At 37.0% G+C, this 15,291-nt stretch overlaps 1 protein-coding gene across 1 annotated transcript in view; it reads left to right on the top strand.

The window, feature by feature from the left end:
• Positions 1–1,297, top strand: part of LOC128639243 (potassium-transporting ATPase alpha chain 2-like) — a 46,900-nt gene extending 45,603 nt beyond the window's left edge. The window contains 1 exon segment of the mRNA XM_053691523.1: positions 24–1,297. Within this exon segment, the coding sequence (XP_053547498.1) occupies positions 24–52 (29 nt within the window). The 3' untranslated portion in view covers positions 53–1,297.
• The last annotated feature ends 13,994 nt before the right edge of the window (positions 1,298–15,291 follow it).

Below are 15,291 nucleotides of genomic sequence, written 5' to 3'. Positions count from 1 at the left end.
ACAATATTTCTTTTCTTCTTCAGGTTGGTGGGATAAGAATATGTATTATTGAAGATTTTTGGACTACCTGAAACCTTCTTTGGTTGAATGGATTCTTCAAACCTGTTAGAAGTTTGTTATGTACAATACCAAAATGAAGGATTAGATGTTGACATCATATACTGTAGCATAAGATATTTCTGGAAAGTTAAATAATCGTGTTTGCCTGAATTAAAGGCAATGTTTCTATTTTAAAACCTAGCACTTTAAGAAGTATTAGTATGGACCTAGCAAGCTTTATAATCTTTTTAAAGGGGTGTCAACTCCTAGCGGGTTTTAAATTAGCTGTACTGCACTGTGGCTCCTTCATCTATGCTTCTTTGGGTGCACTGAAATGTGTTTATAAGTGGGAAGGAGGGAATCCATGCAATATAATTTTACCCACATGTGTCATGGACCTGCCACATCTTTTCTTCTCTAAAATCATCTGGAGTAATTCCAAATGTAACCAGGACATACTCCCAATAATAGTAACAGATACGTTACTGTGTTGAATATAGTCCTTCTTATTTATTCCAATCATATTCGATTGCACAAGCAAATATTTTGGTTTAGCCAAAATCTCATAAAACATGGCTTCTCTTTACACTGTCACCTTTATTAAGAGATGATACAGCCAGAAAAAAATGTCCTGTCCCTAAATGGGTATCAAACAAAAGTCCCAAGCTTGTGACACCTTTAATAAGGGGTCCAAAAGCTTAGTCAATAATTAGGCAGGCCCAGCATCCCACTGGTCAGGCTTCCAAATCTGTTTCTGTTGACCAGGGCAGAAGACAGGGATATATTGTTCATATGACCCTAGAACTATGTAAAAGCAAAACAACAACAACACATTATTCGTAGTGCACCACTGATCTGCTTAGGGGATTTGGTACAATTGTAAGACACAGGTAGGAACTTTCTTGCACACTGCCTATGGAGATTCAGTGAAAGTATGCAATGCAATCATTTACCAAAAGAATAAATGTAGTTTATCACTGATTATTGCGTATATGTAACATGGGAAGAGGGATATCCCTTTGAATGTCTGCAATTTTTTACAAATCCAATCACGTATCCTATTTGTTGAACAAATAAGGATGCCTGGATATGTATTGTAAATAGCAAAATGCTATTTTAACAAGAAAAAGTAAAAAAAAAATAAAAAAAATAAGGAAACTATATTTCTCTTTTTGTCACAGCACATAAATCATGTAGATGTAAATCTATTGTCTTTTCAAACTACAACTGTGTCAAATAAAAAACATTTTACAGTAAATATTTGTAGTCCTTTAGTTTCCATTTCCAATTGAGTTTGTTTAAGAAATAATTATTGTAACAAAGGCAACTTATTTTGTTTGTATTTACTAACAGACCTCCTCCACAGTCAGTACAATCTGTTGCTGGCATTTGTACATTCTATATAAAAAAAAGAATTATGGTAAAGAAGTGGAGTGATTATTGAGATATTCAGGAACTTTAAGGGACATAAAATAACTTTGAGTTAAATGCACCCCTTCCCAAAATAGTGACATGTTGTACAACATGAACAAGTAGCTGAGAAAATGCAATTAACATTGTATTATTAGTAAATATTAGCTATGTTTTGATAAAAAAAAGTTAATAGCATAGATATATGAAATAATGAGATTAGGGAATAAAATATGTTTGGAGGAGAGACATTTTTTCAAGCAATTACATGACAATTTACAAAATAGGGTATGGAAAAAAATAATTTGTGGTTAAAAACATAGGGGTCGATCACAATCCTTTAGAAAAACATATTAAGGGGTAGATCACAATCCTTTAGAAAAACATATTAAGGGGTAGATCACAATCCTTTAGAAAAACATATTAAGTGATAGATCACAATCCTTAAGGAAAACATATTAAGGGATAGATCACAATCCTTTAGAAAAACGTATTAAGGGGTAGATCGCAATCCTTTAGAAAAACTTATTAAAGTGTAGATAACAGCACTTATTAAAGGGTAGATAACAATCCTTTAGACAAAACTTATTAAGGGGTAGATAACAATCCTTTAGACAAACTTATTAAGGGGTAGATAACAATCCTTTAGACAAACTTATTAAGGGGTAGATAACAATCCTTTAGACAAACTTATTAAGGGGTAGATAGCAATCCTTTAGAAAAACGTATTAAGGTAAGGGGTAGATAACAATCCTTTAGAAAAACTTATTAAGGGGTAGATCACAATCCTTTAGAAAAACGTATTAAGAGGTAGATCACTATCCTTTAGAAAAACGTATTAAGGGGTCGATCACAATCGTTTAGAAAAACGTATTAAGGGGTCGATCACAATAGTTTCGAAAAACGTATTAAAGGGTCGAACACAATCCTTTAGAAAAACCTTTTAAGAGGTCAATCACAATCCTTTAGCAAAACTTTTAAGAGGTTGATCACAATCCTTTAGAAAAACATATTAAGTTGTTGATCACAATCCTTTAGAAAAACGTATATAGGTGTTGATCACAATCTTTTAGAAAAACATATTAAGGTGTTGATCACAATCCTTTAGAAAAACTTATTAAGGTGTTGATCACAATCCTTTAGAAAAACTTATTAAGAGGTCAATCACAATCCTTTAGAAAAACTTTTTAAGAGGTTGATCACAATCCTTTAGAAACATTTATTTAGCGGTCGGTCACAATTCTTTAGAAAAACTTATTAAGGGGTCGGTCACAATGCTTTAAAAATACGCATCAAACTATTAAAAACAGAAAAGCACCATTCAAAGTCTATGAGGATTTTGTAAATAAATCAATTGATATATATATAATTTGTTTTTCTAAAGGACTGTGATCAATTCTATAGTAAAATGTAATTTTGTTTACTAGTAAAAATCCAAAATTAACATTTTATTTTATAGATGCATGTGCTTTTAAAGGGACAGTCTACTTAAAAATTACTGTTTAAAAAAATATAGTTAAACCCTTTATTACCCATTTCCCAGTTTTGCATAACCAACACAGTTATATTAATATACTTTTTACCTCTATGAGAACCTATATCTAAGCCTCTGCAGACTGCCCCTTATTTCAGGTCTTTTTGCAATCTAGCATTTTAGACAGCCAGTGCTGGTTCCTGTATAACCATTTTCATTCTCCACAGGAGTGAGCACAATTTTATATATATGGCACACATGAACTAGTACTGTCTAGCTGTTGTTGTACAAGATTTAAAAATCTGAGATAAGGGAAGCCTGCAGGGGTTTAGAAACAAGTAAACTCAGAGGTTATAAAGTATCCTATAATATAAAAGGCCAAGTGTGTTTGTCCAAATCTGTCATGCGCAGTAGAGACAGCGCGAGGACAAACACACCTGGCCTTCAACACACTGACCTGGCATCCTGGGCCAACCGTGCATAATGGGGGCGGGGCTTTGCGTGATGCGAGTGGGCCGGGCTGGGCGTGACGTGGGTGGGGCCGGGTGTGACGTGGGCGGGGCGGGTGAGGAAGTGCGGATGGGAGAGAGAAAGCTCAAAAGAGGGGGGATAGAGAGAGAGGGAGAGAGACAGCAAAAGAGAGGGGGGAGAGCAAAATAAAGGGGAAAGAGAGAGAGAGCAAAAGAGAGGGGGGAGAAAGGAAAGAGAGAGAGCAAAAGAGAGGGGGGAGAGAGCAAAATAGAGGGGGTAAAGCGCAAAAGAGGGGAGAGAGAGGGGGGATAAAGATAGAGCAAAAGAGGGGGATAGAGAGATCAAAAGAGGGGAGATAGAGAGAGCAAAAGAGAGGGAGAGAGACAGCAAAAGAGAGGGGGGAGAAAGGGGAGAGATAGAGCAAAAGAGAGGGGAGAGAGAGCAAAAGAGAGGGGGGAGAGTGCAAAAGAGGGGAGAGAGAGAGTGCAAAAGAGGGGAGAGAGAGCGCAAAAGAGAGGGGGGGTGAGAGGAGGGGAGAGAGAGAGCAAAATAGAGGGGGAGAGAGAGAGCAAAAGAGAGGGGTAGAGCACAAAAGAGAGGGGAGTGAGAACACAAAAGAAAGGGGGAAAGAGAGGGGGACAGAGAGAGCAAAAGAGGGGAGAGAGAGAGCAAAAGAGAGAGGGAGAGAGACAGCAAGAGAGAGGGGAGAAAGAGAGCAAAAGAAAGGGGAGAGAGAGAGAGAGAGCAAAAGAGGGGGATATAGAGAGAGCAAAAGAGGGGGGAGAGATAGAGCAAAAGAGAGGGGGGAGATAGAGTGCAAAAGAGAGGGGAGAGAGGGAGCAAAAGAGGGGGGATAAAGAGAGCAAAAGAGAGGTAGAGAGACAGCAAAAGAGAGGGGGAGAGAGAGCAAAAGAGAGGGGGAGGGAGAGAGACAACAAAAGAGAGGTGGAGAGCAAGAGAGCAAAAGAGAGGGAGGAGAGCGCAAAAGAGAGGGAGGGGGAGAGAGAAAGCAAAATAGAGAGAGGGGGAAGAGATAGAGCATAATAGAGGGAGAGAGAGCAAAAGAGAGGGGGGAGAGAGAGCAAAAGAGAGAGAGGAGGGAGAGAGAGCAGAAGAGAGGGGGTGAAGAGATAGCAAAAGAGAGGGGGCAGAGAGAGCAGAGAGAGCAAAAAGAGAGGGGGGATAGAGACAGAGCAAGGGGTGGAACCGCTGTACTGCAAAAAATGGCCTGTGTACACGGGCTTTAGGACTAGTATTAATATAATAGTTTTGGTTATTTAAAACTGGGGAATATGTAATAAATGGGTTATCAATCTTTATAAACAATAATAAAATCATTTAGACTGTCTGTTAAAGATTTCAAATTTAGATGTACTTAAACTCTCTAAGTGTACCAGGTAGCAAAATAATAATACCAAAGAAACTGTCACCTGAAACCTGAGATCACGAACTTATACCCATGTGACCTTTAAATGCCAAAGAGGGCCATATTGTCTTATACAACAATGCACTGCAGTTTTCTCTAATTGCCAAGGAACTAATTGTTGGTTCTCAGTATCAATGACAAAAGAATATTAGCAGGTATGTTGCAAGCGTTTTCTAATAAAATGTCTTGCATTGTCATGGACTATTATTAATTTAATTAAGTTAGACATAACTGCCTGCTGGAATGAAAATACTCCCAGATTCCTTTATGCTAAATCTCAAGAGGTGTGCACAGTGTATGCTAAACTAATGGCAGAAACCCATATATATTCAGAACTTGTGGTTGGGTGTATGTAAATTGTTTAATCATAGGTGTGAAATAAATATGATACCTGACAAAAAGATTAGGCTATTACAAGTTTTTTATAACTTCCTTACACATAGTTGTAAAAGAGCAACATAAATTAACAAACTTTAAATGAACATTAAAGGGACACTGTACCCAATTTTTTTCTTTTGTGATTCAGATAGAGTATGCAATTTTTTTTTTTTTTAAATATAATTTTTATTAAGGTTTTCAACAGTGCCCACATAAAAAGAAAAAATGCAACAAAAAAAAAAAACACAGTTTGGTACATACCTAGTAGGTGAATCGGAGCATGTTACAATTATTCATAGTAGTAAAAAAAAAAAAAAAAAAAAAAAAAAAGGGGTTTCTTGTTGGATATTCTAATATTTATAACTACTTTGGAGGTCTCACCGACACCTTTGATTTTCCAACAAATCAAAATAAACATTCATTTTCCATGATTCAACAGTATTTTACAAAGGCCATCAGAAAACACGAAAAGAGAGAAAACATCGCCATCTTTGCAGTATTTATGTCTACTCAATCTAATATGTGCATCAATACCATTTGAGCAAGAATCTATCCGTCTTCCACCTTTTATTAAACAAAATATAATACTTTTCTTCCTTTTCCTTTCTGAAGAAATTGTTGAAGTTTCTAAGTTTTTTAGGAAAGGAGAAACCAAAGAGAGAAAAAAAAAAAAAAAAAAAAGGGAGAAAGAGAAAAGAAAAGAAAAAACACGCCCGCATTGCTTAAGCATTTCCTCCCTCCCCCCTCCACGTAAGCCCACACTACCAGATACCCAAAAGAACTATTTCCAAATTTTTAAATGGACTTATCATATACTCTATTTCGGTTGGCGAAAAGCTTTTAATGAATTTTGACCATTTGCTAAAAAATGCTACGATTTCGCCCTCTGAATTTAGATCTGTGGCGAGTTGTTCTACCCTGTATTGTTTTTTGAGATAATTTTTGACCTCATTCACTGTGGGTATGAATCTAGTTTTCCATTTTTTGAAAATCAAATTTCTTGCGGCAAGAACTACTAGGTTTAATATCTTAGCGTCTCCAAAATCCTCCTTATTGTTAGACAAGAAAATTATGTTAGAGAAAGTAAGTTTAAGAGGCTTTATTTTTACCACCTTTACTAACCAGTACTCTAACTTGTGCCAGAATTGTTCTATTTTCGGGCATAGCCACACCATATGCAATAAATCTGCAGCCAGTAGGCTGCATTTTGGACATTTCTTGAAGTCAGCGTTATTCCATCTATAAGCTTTATCTGGCGTGTAATAAATCTGGTATATAAGCTTTATGTGAGACTCTCTCCACATTTCAGATATCGTAGTGTTGCGTAGTAGTGTGAAGGATCTCATAATGTGTGTTTCCTTATCTATATTCATAGACAATTGATCTGTCCATTTTTGGGCTAATTTTTCGACGTTACTGTTGCCTTTCTGTGAGTTCAGGAGGGTATACCATGGAGAGATGGAGCCGCGACCAGCCTTGATCAGGGCCGGCCACGACTCCAGTCTCCCCCAAGTCCACCTCCAATTGTATTGGGCTTGCAGCTGAGTAGTATAATGCCTGGCTTGAAGATAGGCAAAAAATCTTGATTGCTAAGTTTGAATTCCAGTTTCAGTTCTTGGAAAGATTTGATAATTCCTGACTCTGCATGGTGGAGCTGTGCAACGTAACTGAGCCCCTGCTCCTCCCACTTTTTCAGGTGCGGGGCTTGGGACCCCTCTTGAAATTCTATATTACCTATAAAAGTTTGGTACCTGGGAATATTAGTGTTTATTCCCAACAACATGCCTATCTTCTTCCAGGCCTGAATTATTACATATATAGTTTTAAAGTTTTTCCCTTGTTTAGGTATTAAATGGGTCGGTGTATGTAAGAGCGAAACTGACTTTAAGGGAAAGATTAAACTGTTCTCTAACTTGTTATCTGTAAAGTAATCAGCTTCTGCCACCCAGTCTGCCGCAGTGCGACCCAAAAAAACTATATTGTATAGATATAAATTTGGTAGAGCCAGCCCAGCAAATTGTCTTGCCAGGTATAACCTTTGCAGAGCCACTCTGGGCTTCTTTGACTGCCATATAAATTTCTGAAGTGCCATGTTGAGTTTCCTGATATCTTGCGTTTTTATCAAAAACGGGAGGTTTTGGAGAGTATATGCTATCTTTGGCAAGATTACCATTTTATATAGAGCAACACGCCCCGAGAGGGAGAGAGGTAGATTCTGCCAGTCTCTCATAAGTGAGATAGCATGTGCCAAGATTGGGGTGATATTCAGAGAGTACCACTCCTGGGGATCTGCCGATACAAATATTCCCAAATATCTAAGTGATTTCAGAACTGTTTTAAATGGGTTATTTAAATATGACGTGTCGGTCTTCCTTAACCAGAGTAATTCTGTTTTTTGTTTGTTCATTTTATACCATGCAAATTGGCCAAATTGTTCAATTATGTTGAGGATTATTGGGATATTCCAAGAGGTATTAGAGACATAGACCAGCAGATCGTCCGCATATAGAGACACTTTCAGCTCGTGTTTATTAATCTTGATACCTTCGATATGGTTTCTGATTTTTATGGCCAAGGGTTCAATCGCTAGATCAAAAAGAAGGGGGGAGAGCGGGCACCCCTGCCTTGTGCCCTGCTCCAATCGGATAATCTGTGACTCCTGCCCGTGCATGACTAATTTTGATGTTGCCTGTGTGCATAGATTGTTTACTAGATTCAAAAATTTATTTTGAAATCCGTATTGTTTTAATGTAGTTAGAATGTGATCATGGCTAACTCGATCGAACGCCTTCTCGGCATCGATCGCTATGATCGCTGCATCAGATAAATTTTCCGTTGTCTTCCTTTCACTGTTCTTAAAATAATGAATGGATAAAAGAAGTTGCCTAATTTTAGATGAGGAGCTCCTTTTTACTAGAAACCCCACCTGGTCCTTATGAATAACTTCCCCTAAACCTGTCTGCATTCTCTTGGCCATGACTGAAGCGAATATTTTGTAATCTGTGTTTAGCAATGCAATGGGTCTGTACGACTCTCTGCATTGTGGATCTTTGTCAGCTTTAGGTATTAGTATGGTATGTGATGCTAGGAAACTGGGGGGTATTTGATTGTTCTGTTGGAAAAGATAATTAAAGAGAATAGTCAGATGTGGAATAATTGCTTCATCTAGAATTTTATAAAATTTGTTTGGCAACGAATCAGGGCCCGGCGCTTTCTCTCTTTTCAAAGCTTGGATTGCTTGACTTACTTCCAATTCTGTTATTGGAGCATTCAACGCCTGGTTGAATTCAGGGGATATTTTCGTGAGTGCGATATCTTTCCAGAAACTCTCCCTTGCAGTTGTATTTACTGGATTCGCTGTATAGATTGCTTTGTAATATAGAAAAAAGGATTTAGATATTTCCTCTGGTGAGGTAAGCAAGGTTTTATTGACTCGTATGGCTTCCACTGTTTTTGAAGATCTCGAATTCTTTACCAATTTAGCCAATAATTTGCCCGATTTGTTGCCGAATTTGTAAAAATTAGATTGATATCTTAAATCTACTTGTTTTGAATTAAGCAATAAAAAAGTGTCTCTATCTTCTTTAGCTTTAGTGTATTTTCTCCAGTTCTCATCGGAAGATATGTTTATGTACCTATTATAAGCATTAATTACCGTTTCGATTACTTGTCTTTCCTTCCGGCGAGTTTCTTTTTTGATATTTGCCATAAATGCAATTATGTCCCCCCTCAATACCGCTTTTGCCGTTTCCCATAGAATCAGTGGACTTGCTACTGAGTCTTTATTATTTCGAAAAAAATCCGCCCACCTTTCCTTGAGCCACTCTCTAAATTTTGCATTCTTGTTAAGATATTTTGGATAGAAAAACACCTGTCTTTTAAGGCCGGTTTTTGAAGCTGGAATGTTTAAAGTGATTGGTGCGTGGTTAGATAATAGAATTTCAGATATATGTGCTTTGACCCCCTTGTGATACAGACTATCGTTAATTAGCATGAGGTCGATTCTCGATAGAGATTTAGTTGTTTTAGAACAGCATGTGTATTTTCTACTATCGGGGTTCTGAACCCTCCAAATATCTCTAACTGCTAATTTATTTTCCAGTTTATCTTTCTTGTTTATCTTCTGCTTCAACCCGTATCTCAATCTGTCTATTGGGGCTCTTGGGGACATATTAAAGTCCCCTGCTATGATTAAGTGACCTTCTGCTACTTGCAGAATTTTCGCTTGGAGAGAGTCCCAAAACCCATATTCAATTATGTTCGGTGCATACAAATTGTATATAGTGTATATTGAATTTGAAATTTTCACCTTTAAGATTATGAATCTACTGTCTGGATCAATCAATGTATCTAGTTTTTCATAACTTAATTTCTTCCCGATCAAAATTGCGAATCCCTTGCTCCTTTTAACTGATGGTGCGAAGATACATTCAGCCACCCAGGACGCCTTTAGTTTGAGCGACTCCTCTCCGTTAAGATGTGTTTCCTGGAGTAGTGCGATGAGGGACTTGGTTTTCTGCAAGTGTGTCAAAATTGTTTTTCGTTTAATGGGTGTTGCAATCCCGCCTATATTCCATGAAGTGATTTTAATATCTTTGTTCATAGAATTATTCATGTATCTCTAAAAGGTAATTAGATATGTGGGAATTACTCCTGGACCGTATGTGGCCCGTGGCGGGGAGGGAGGGGTGGGAAAGCGGAAGAAAAAGAAAAGAAAAAGGGAAAGAAGAAAAAAAACAAACAAAAAAAAAAACATACAATCAACAATATAACTAATACAATCTCTAATTCTTGCACTAAATTTAGCAATTAGCCCCATGTTCTGTTATCTTTTTTTCAGCGTCAGCTGCAGTGTAAAAAAAAAAAACGTTTGACCTTCAAGTATGAGTTTAAGTCTGGCTGGAAAGATAACCGTGGCTTGCCAGCCCATTTTCAGCATCTTACCGCAAACCGGGGAGAGCTCCCTCCTCTTTGTGGAGGTCTCTATAGAGAAATCTTGAAATAACAAAATTTTGTTTCTGTTGTAAAAAATAGGTTGATTTTTGCGATAAAATTGAAGGAACATCAACTTGTCCTGATAATTCAAAAATTTTGCAATAATTGGTCTGGGTCTGACTAGGTTGGTTGAGGAATCGGGAGCCCTCCCCAGTCTGTGAACTCTTTCAATAGAGATCGGTGTTTGTGATGGGGGGATTTTTAACAGTTGTGGTATAGTGTGCGTCATAACCTGCATAAGCTCATCCTGCTTCGCTGAATCTGGGAAACCTATGATCCTGAGGTTATTCCTCCTTGATCTGTTTTCTAAATCTTCGACTTTAGCTTTTAATTTCAAAATCTCAGAGTGATGATCTTCAGTTTTAGAGAAACAAGCATTTGACATATCCTCTAGATCTGAAATTCTCTGCTCTGCTTCTTGAATTCTTTTCGAGAATTGTCTGACCTCTAAGGTCAGAAGAGAAATGTCCTGTCTGATTTCGTTTTTTAATAGGTCAAATTTTGGAGTGATGGCCTCTAATATGCTTGCAACAAGATTTGATGTTTCATGTGGAGTCGATAGATTTTGGGACTTCGAGGGAGTAGTTTCTATAAGCGTGTCTGCCGGTGTCCCTGGTGGAATTTTATTCCTACGGTCCTTGTTCTTGGCTGCCATGCCCGAAGGATTTTTTCCCGTGAGTGATGGTGAAGTGATATATTTATCCATACACGATAAGATAAGTGTAGACAAAATTACGTGCGAGAAAAAAAAAAAAAAAAAAAAAGGTGAGTTGGATAGTGCCCTGTGATAAAGGAGGTGCTGAGTGACGAAGGGAAAAAAAAAAAAAAAGGGAAGAGGGGAAAAGAAGTGCCTAATTCGTGGAAGGGGGAAGTGCCACCAAAGTGATGTGTAGGATAAGAGACTAAAAAACCAGCATACCTCTTCTGAGAGTGCAATTAAAGTGAATTTTAGTTTTAGTGAAGTGAAAAAAAATTAAGGGCCCTCAGCTTTTAGGGCCAAGATATACCAGAATATTGGATGTGTTCTGGCGCCAGAACCAAGGACGCAGGTAATTTTAACGCTTTGTAACCTTAATCTAGGCTAAATATACACCTGCAGTGCGCTCACTGCTGAACTATCAGCAGGAAGTGAGCTCCTATCCTGTCAAGCAAAATATATTTGCTATGTACGTTCACCCGAGTATATTTCTCTGCAAGATGAGAGTCTGCACGAGGGTCTATGTGTTCGCTTAGGTTCCCCTATTACTCCTAATTATTATACACATCAAAAGAGAAATCTTATGCTGTTTTGTGGTTTAAGAATAAAAAATAATAAATGATCCAGCTAATTTTTCTTAGTCCACGGCTTTCTGACTTTACCAGCAAAAAAACCTTATACAGAGTATTTCAAGCTTATGCCGTTAAACAAAAAAGAATTTTCTCTTTTTTCTTTTTCTGCTCTCCTTTCCCTTAATAGATAGACCGACCTGTATTCACATCATATTGCTAGGTCCAAGACTTTCAACCCTGCAATTGCCTATCAATATCACTAGCAATTTGGTATAGAAAAATAACTCCTATTAGTCACAGTGATTACTGAGAAGCAGTATGGCAGGGCCAGGTCTTGAATCTCAGAAACACTCTAAATTACTTCAATGCTTTTACACAGTCATATACCCTAACCTTTACACAGAGTGTTGCAATTCTATGTGTAGAATGCTAAATTAAAGAATATGTGCTATGAGATAATGAGATCAATTTAGCTCTATCTTGCCTCCTATGATAAAGTATTCTCCTGTACCTGTGCAGGGTCATATGCCTTAATTTCTGCACCTCACTTTCAGGATTTGTACCGTTTAATAGAGTGTTAAATAGAAAAAACAACTATTTCCTTCCTCTTTTTCTCACCTCACTTACGGCTAGATTTAGAGTTTTGTCGGTAAGGACCCGCGTAGCTAACGCCAGCTTTTTTCTGGCCGCACCATAAAAATAACTCTGGTATTGAGAGTCCACATAAAGGCTGCGTTAGGCTCCAAAAAAGGAGCGTAGAGCATATTTAACGCAGCTTCAACTCTCGATACCAGAGTTGCTTACGGACGCGGCCAGCCTCAAAAACGTGCATGTGCACGATTCCCCCATAGGAAACAATGGGGCTGTTTGAGCTGAAAGAAAACCTAACACCTGCAAAAAAGCCGCGTTCAGCAACTAACGCAGCCCCATTGTTTGCTATGCGGAAACATTTCCTACGTCTGCACCTAACACTCTAACATGTACCCTGAGTCTAAACACCCCTAACCTTACACTTATTAACCCCTAATCTGCCGCCCCCGCTATCGCTGACCCCTGCATATTATTATTAACCCCTAATCTGCCGCTCCGTAAACCGCCGCTACTTACATTATCCCTATGTACCCCTAATCTGCTGCCCTAACATCGCCGACCCCTATATTATATTTATTAACCCCTAATCTGCCCCCCACAACGTCGCCTCCACCTGCCTACCCTTATTAACCCCTAATCTGCCGAGCGGACCTGAGCGCTACTATAATAAAGTTATTAACCCCTAATCCGCCTCACTAACCCTATAATAAATAGTATTAACCCCTAATCTGCCCTCCCTAACATCGCCGACACCTAACTTCAATTATTAACGCCTAATCTGCCGACTGGAGCTCACCGCTATTCTAATAAATGTATTAACCCCTAAAGCTAACACCCCCCTAAGTTAAATATAATTTACATCTAACGAAATTAATTATCTCTTATTAAATAAATTATTCCTATTTAAAGCTAAATACTTGAACAAAGAGGGAAAGAATACACTTGAAAGCACTCACAGGTCACTTATAAGGTAAGATTGATGTGAGGAAATCAAAAATGACATCTAAGGATTGAGGAGACACACACTAAGCTATAATTAAAATTTAACTTTTATTGGGGTCTATAAATAAAATAGGAAAAAACTTAAAAACACACTTAAGTACCGATTGTAGTCAGCTTGGCTTAACGTGACAAGCGTTTTGCGTGAGGTTAGGTATACTAACTGAGCTAACAGCTGTGACGTTACCTGCCTGACGCTTGTGTTTACGAATTGAGATATACACAAATATATCACAAACAAAAAGTAGCAAATGTCGGCACACGCTAATGTACAAACAGTCTTGTGAATTACGGTTACACAACCGTGTATTTGTGGCACTGCAACACTGTTTAATATTTAAACTTTGATACATGGGTATGTGTAAATACAGACACAGCTAACCTCTCACACAATTGAGCAGGTAAATAAGTATTATACTCAGAATCTACCTTTTCAGAACTGTAGAGGGTCATAACTGGTATCACACCGAACTGAATGGAGTTCGTGTCTGTCTAAATGCAGATATATTTAAATCTATTATATCTATTAAGCAGCTAACATTAGCACACCCTAATACACAGACAGTCTTGTGAATTACGACTATATAACAGTGTATTCGAGAAACTACATTATTATTAAATATTCAGACTGGAATACGTATGTGTGTGGGAACAGAGACACAGTTTACCTCTCAGACTACTGAGCAAATTAATATTGTACTTAATAACTGCCCTCTTATAATCTGTAGATGGTTAAAGCTGGTAATACATCTAATTTAATGAAAAACCATTTTGCTTAATTTGAGGTTCACAAAAGTATTTTACACACAGAAAGTAGCGGATGTCGGCACACTCCAATGCACAAACATTTTGGTGAATTACTTACACATTATAGAGCATAAGAGAAATATTTAGACTGTGATATGCATGTGTGTGTGTCTAGAAACTCAGCTAACCTCTTACATAACTGAGTAAGCAAACCAATACCATACTCAGAATCTGGTATGAGAACATGGGCAAGATTTAGTTCTTTACTAAACTTATTCAGTCAGAACGCATTTGCAGCACAAGTGCATAAGTGAGATAGGTTGATAACTCAGCCATCAATTCAATAGTATAACTTTTAGGTATTGTGGAAGACAAATGTGGCAATACCGGCAAATATTACTATAATAATATTTGAACTTAAGTTTTTTACCAACATACTAACTACCTTCTCATCACTAGAGACCTTGAATCACAGATACTCTATACATTATACTTGCATATAATCTATACTCATTCCAAGTGTAAAAACATATATGTTTATTTAACTGAATATAAGCAAGTAAACCAATTGCAACACAAATTGCACATAAGAGTGTCTGTTGAATTAATTCATAGTATCACGTGACATCGTCACGTTAAGCCAAGCTGACTACAATCGGTACTTAAGTGTGTTTTTAAGTTTTTTCCTATTTTATTTATAGACCCCAATAAAAGTTAAATTTTAATTATAGCTTAGTGTGTGTCTCCTCAAACCTTAGATGTCATTTTTGATTTCCTCACATCAATCTTACCTTATAAGTGACCTGTGAGTGCTTTCAAGTGTATTCTTTCCCTCTTTGTTCCAGTAATTAACAGTATACACATAGCACCAAACTTAGCCATTTAGTTGGCTGATAATACATAAGGCCTTAACAAATTGGCCAGATATTAAATAAATCAGGTCCTATCTATATCTGTAGTGCCATTGGTAACTTTTTTCACAAACTCTAAAGCTAAATACTTACCTGTAAAATAAATCCTAATATAGCTACACTATAAATTATAATTTTATTATAGCTATTTTAGGATTAATATTTATTTTACAGGTAACTTTGTAATTATTTTAACCAGGTACAATAGCTATTAAATAGTTAAGAACTATTTAATAGTTACCTAGTTAAAATAATAGCAAAATTACCTGTAAAATAAATCCTAACCTAAGTTACAATTAAACCTAACACTAAACTATCATTAAATTAATTAAATAACATATCTACAATTACCTACAATTAAACCTAACACTACACTATCAATACATTAATTAAATACAATATCTACAAATAACTACAATGAAATAAACTAACTAAAGTACAAAAAATAAAAAAGAACTAAGTTACAAAAAAATAAAAAAATATTTACAAACATAAGGAAAATCTTACAACAATTTTAAACTAATTACACCTACTCTAAGCCCCCTAATAAAATAACAAAGCCCCCCAAAATAAAAAATGCC

Source organism: Bombina bombina, chromosome 8, assembly GCF_027579735.1.
Source record: "Bombina bombina isolate aBomBom1 chromosome 8, aBomBom1.pri, whole genome shotgun sequence".
NCBI classification, from domain to species: Eukaryota; Metazoa; Chordata; class Amphibia; order Anura; family Bombinatoridae; genus Bombina; species Bombina bombina.
Note: the sequence above shows the minus strand (reverse complement) of the source record. Positions and strands in the feature narration are given on the sequence as shown.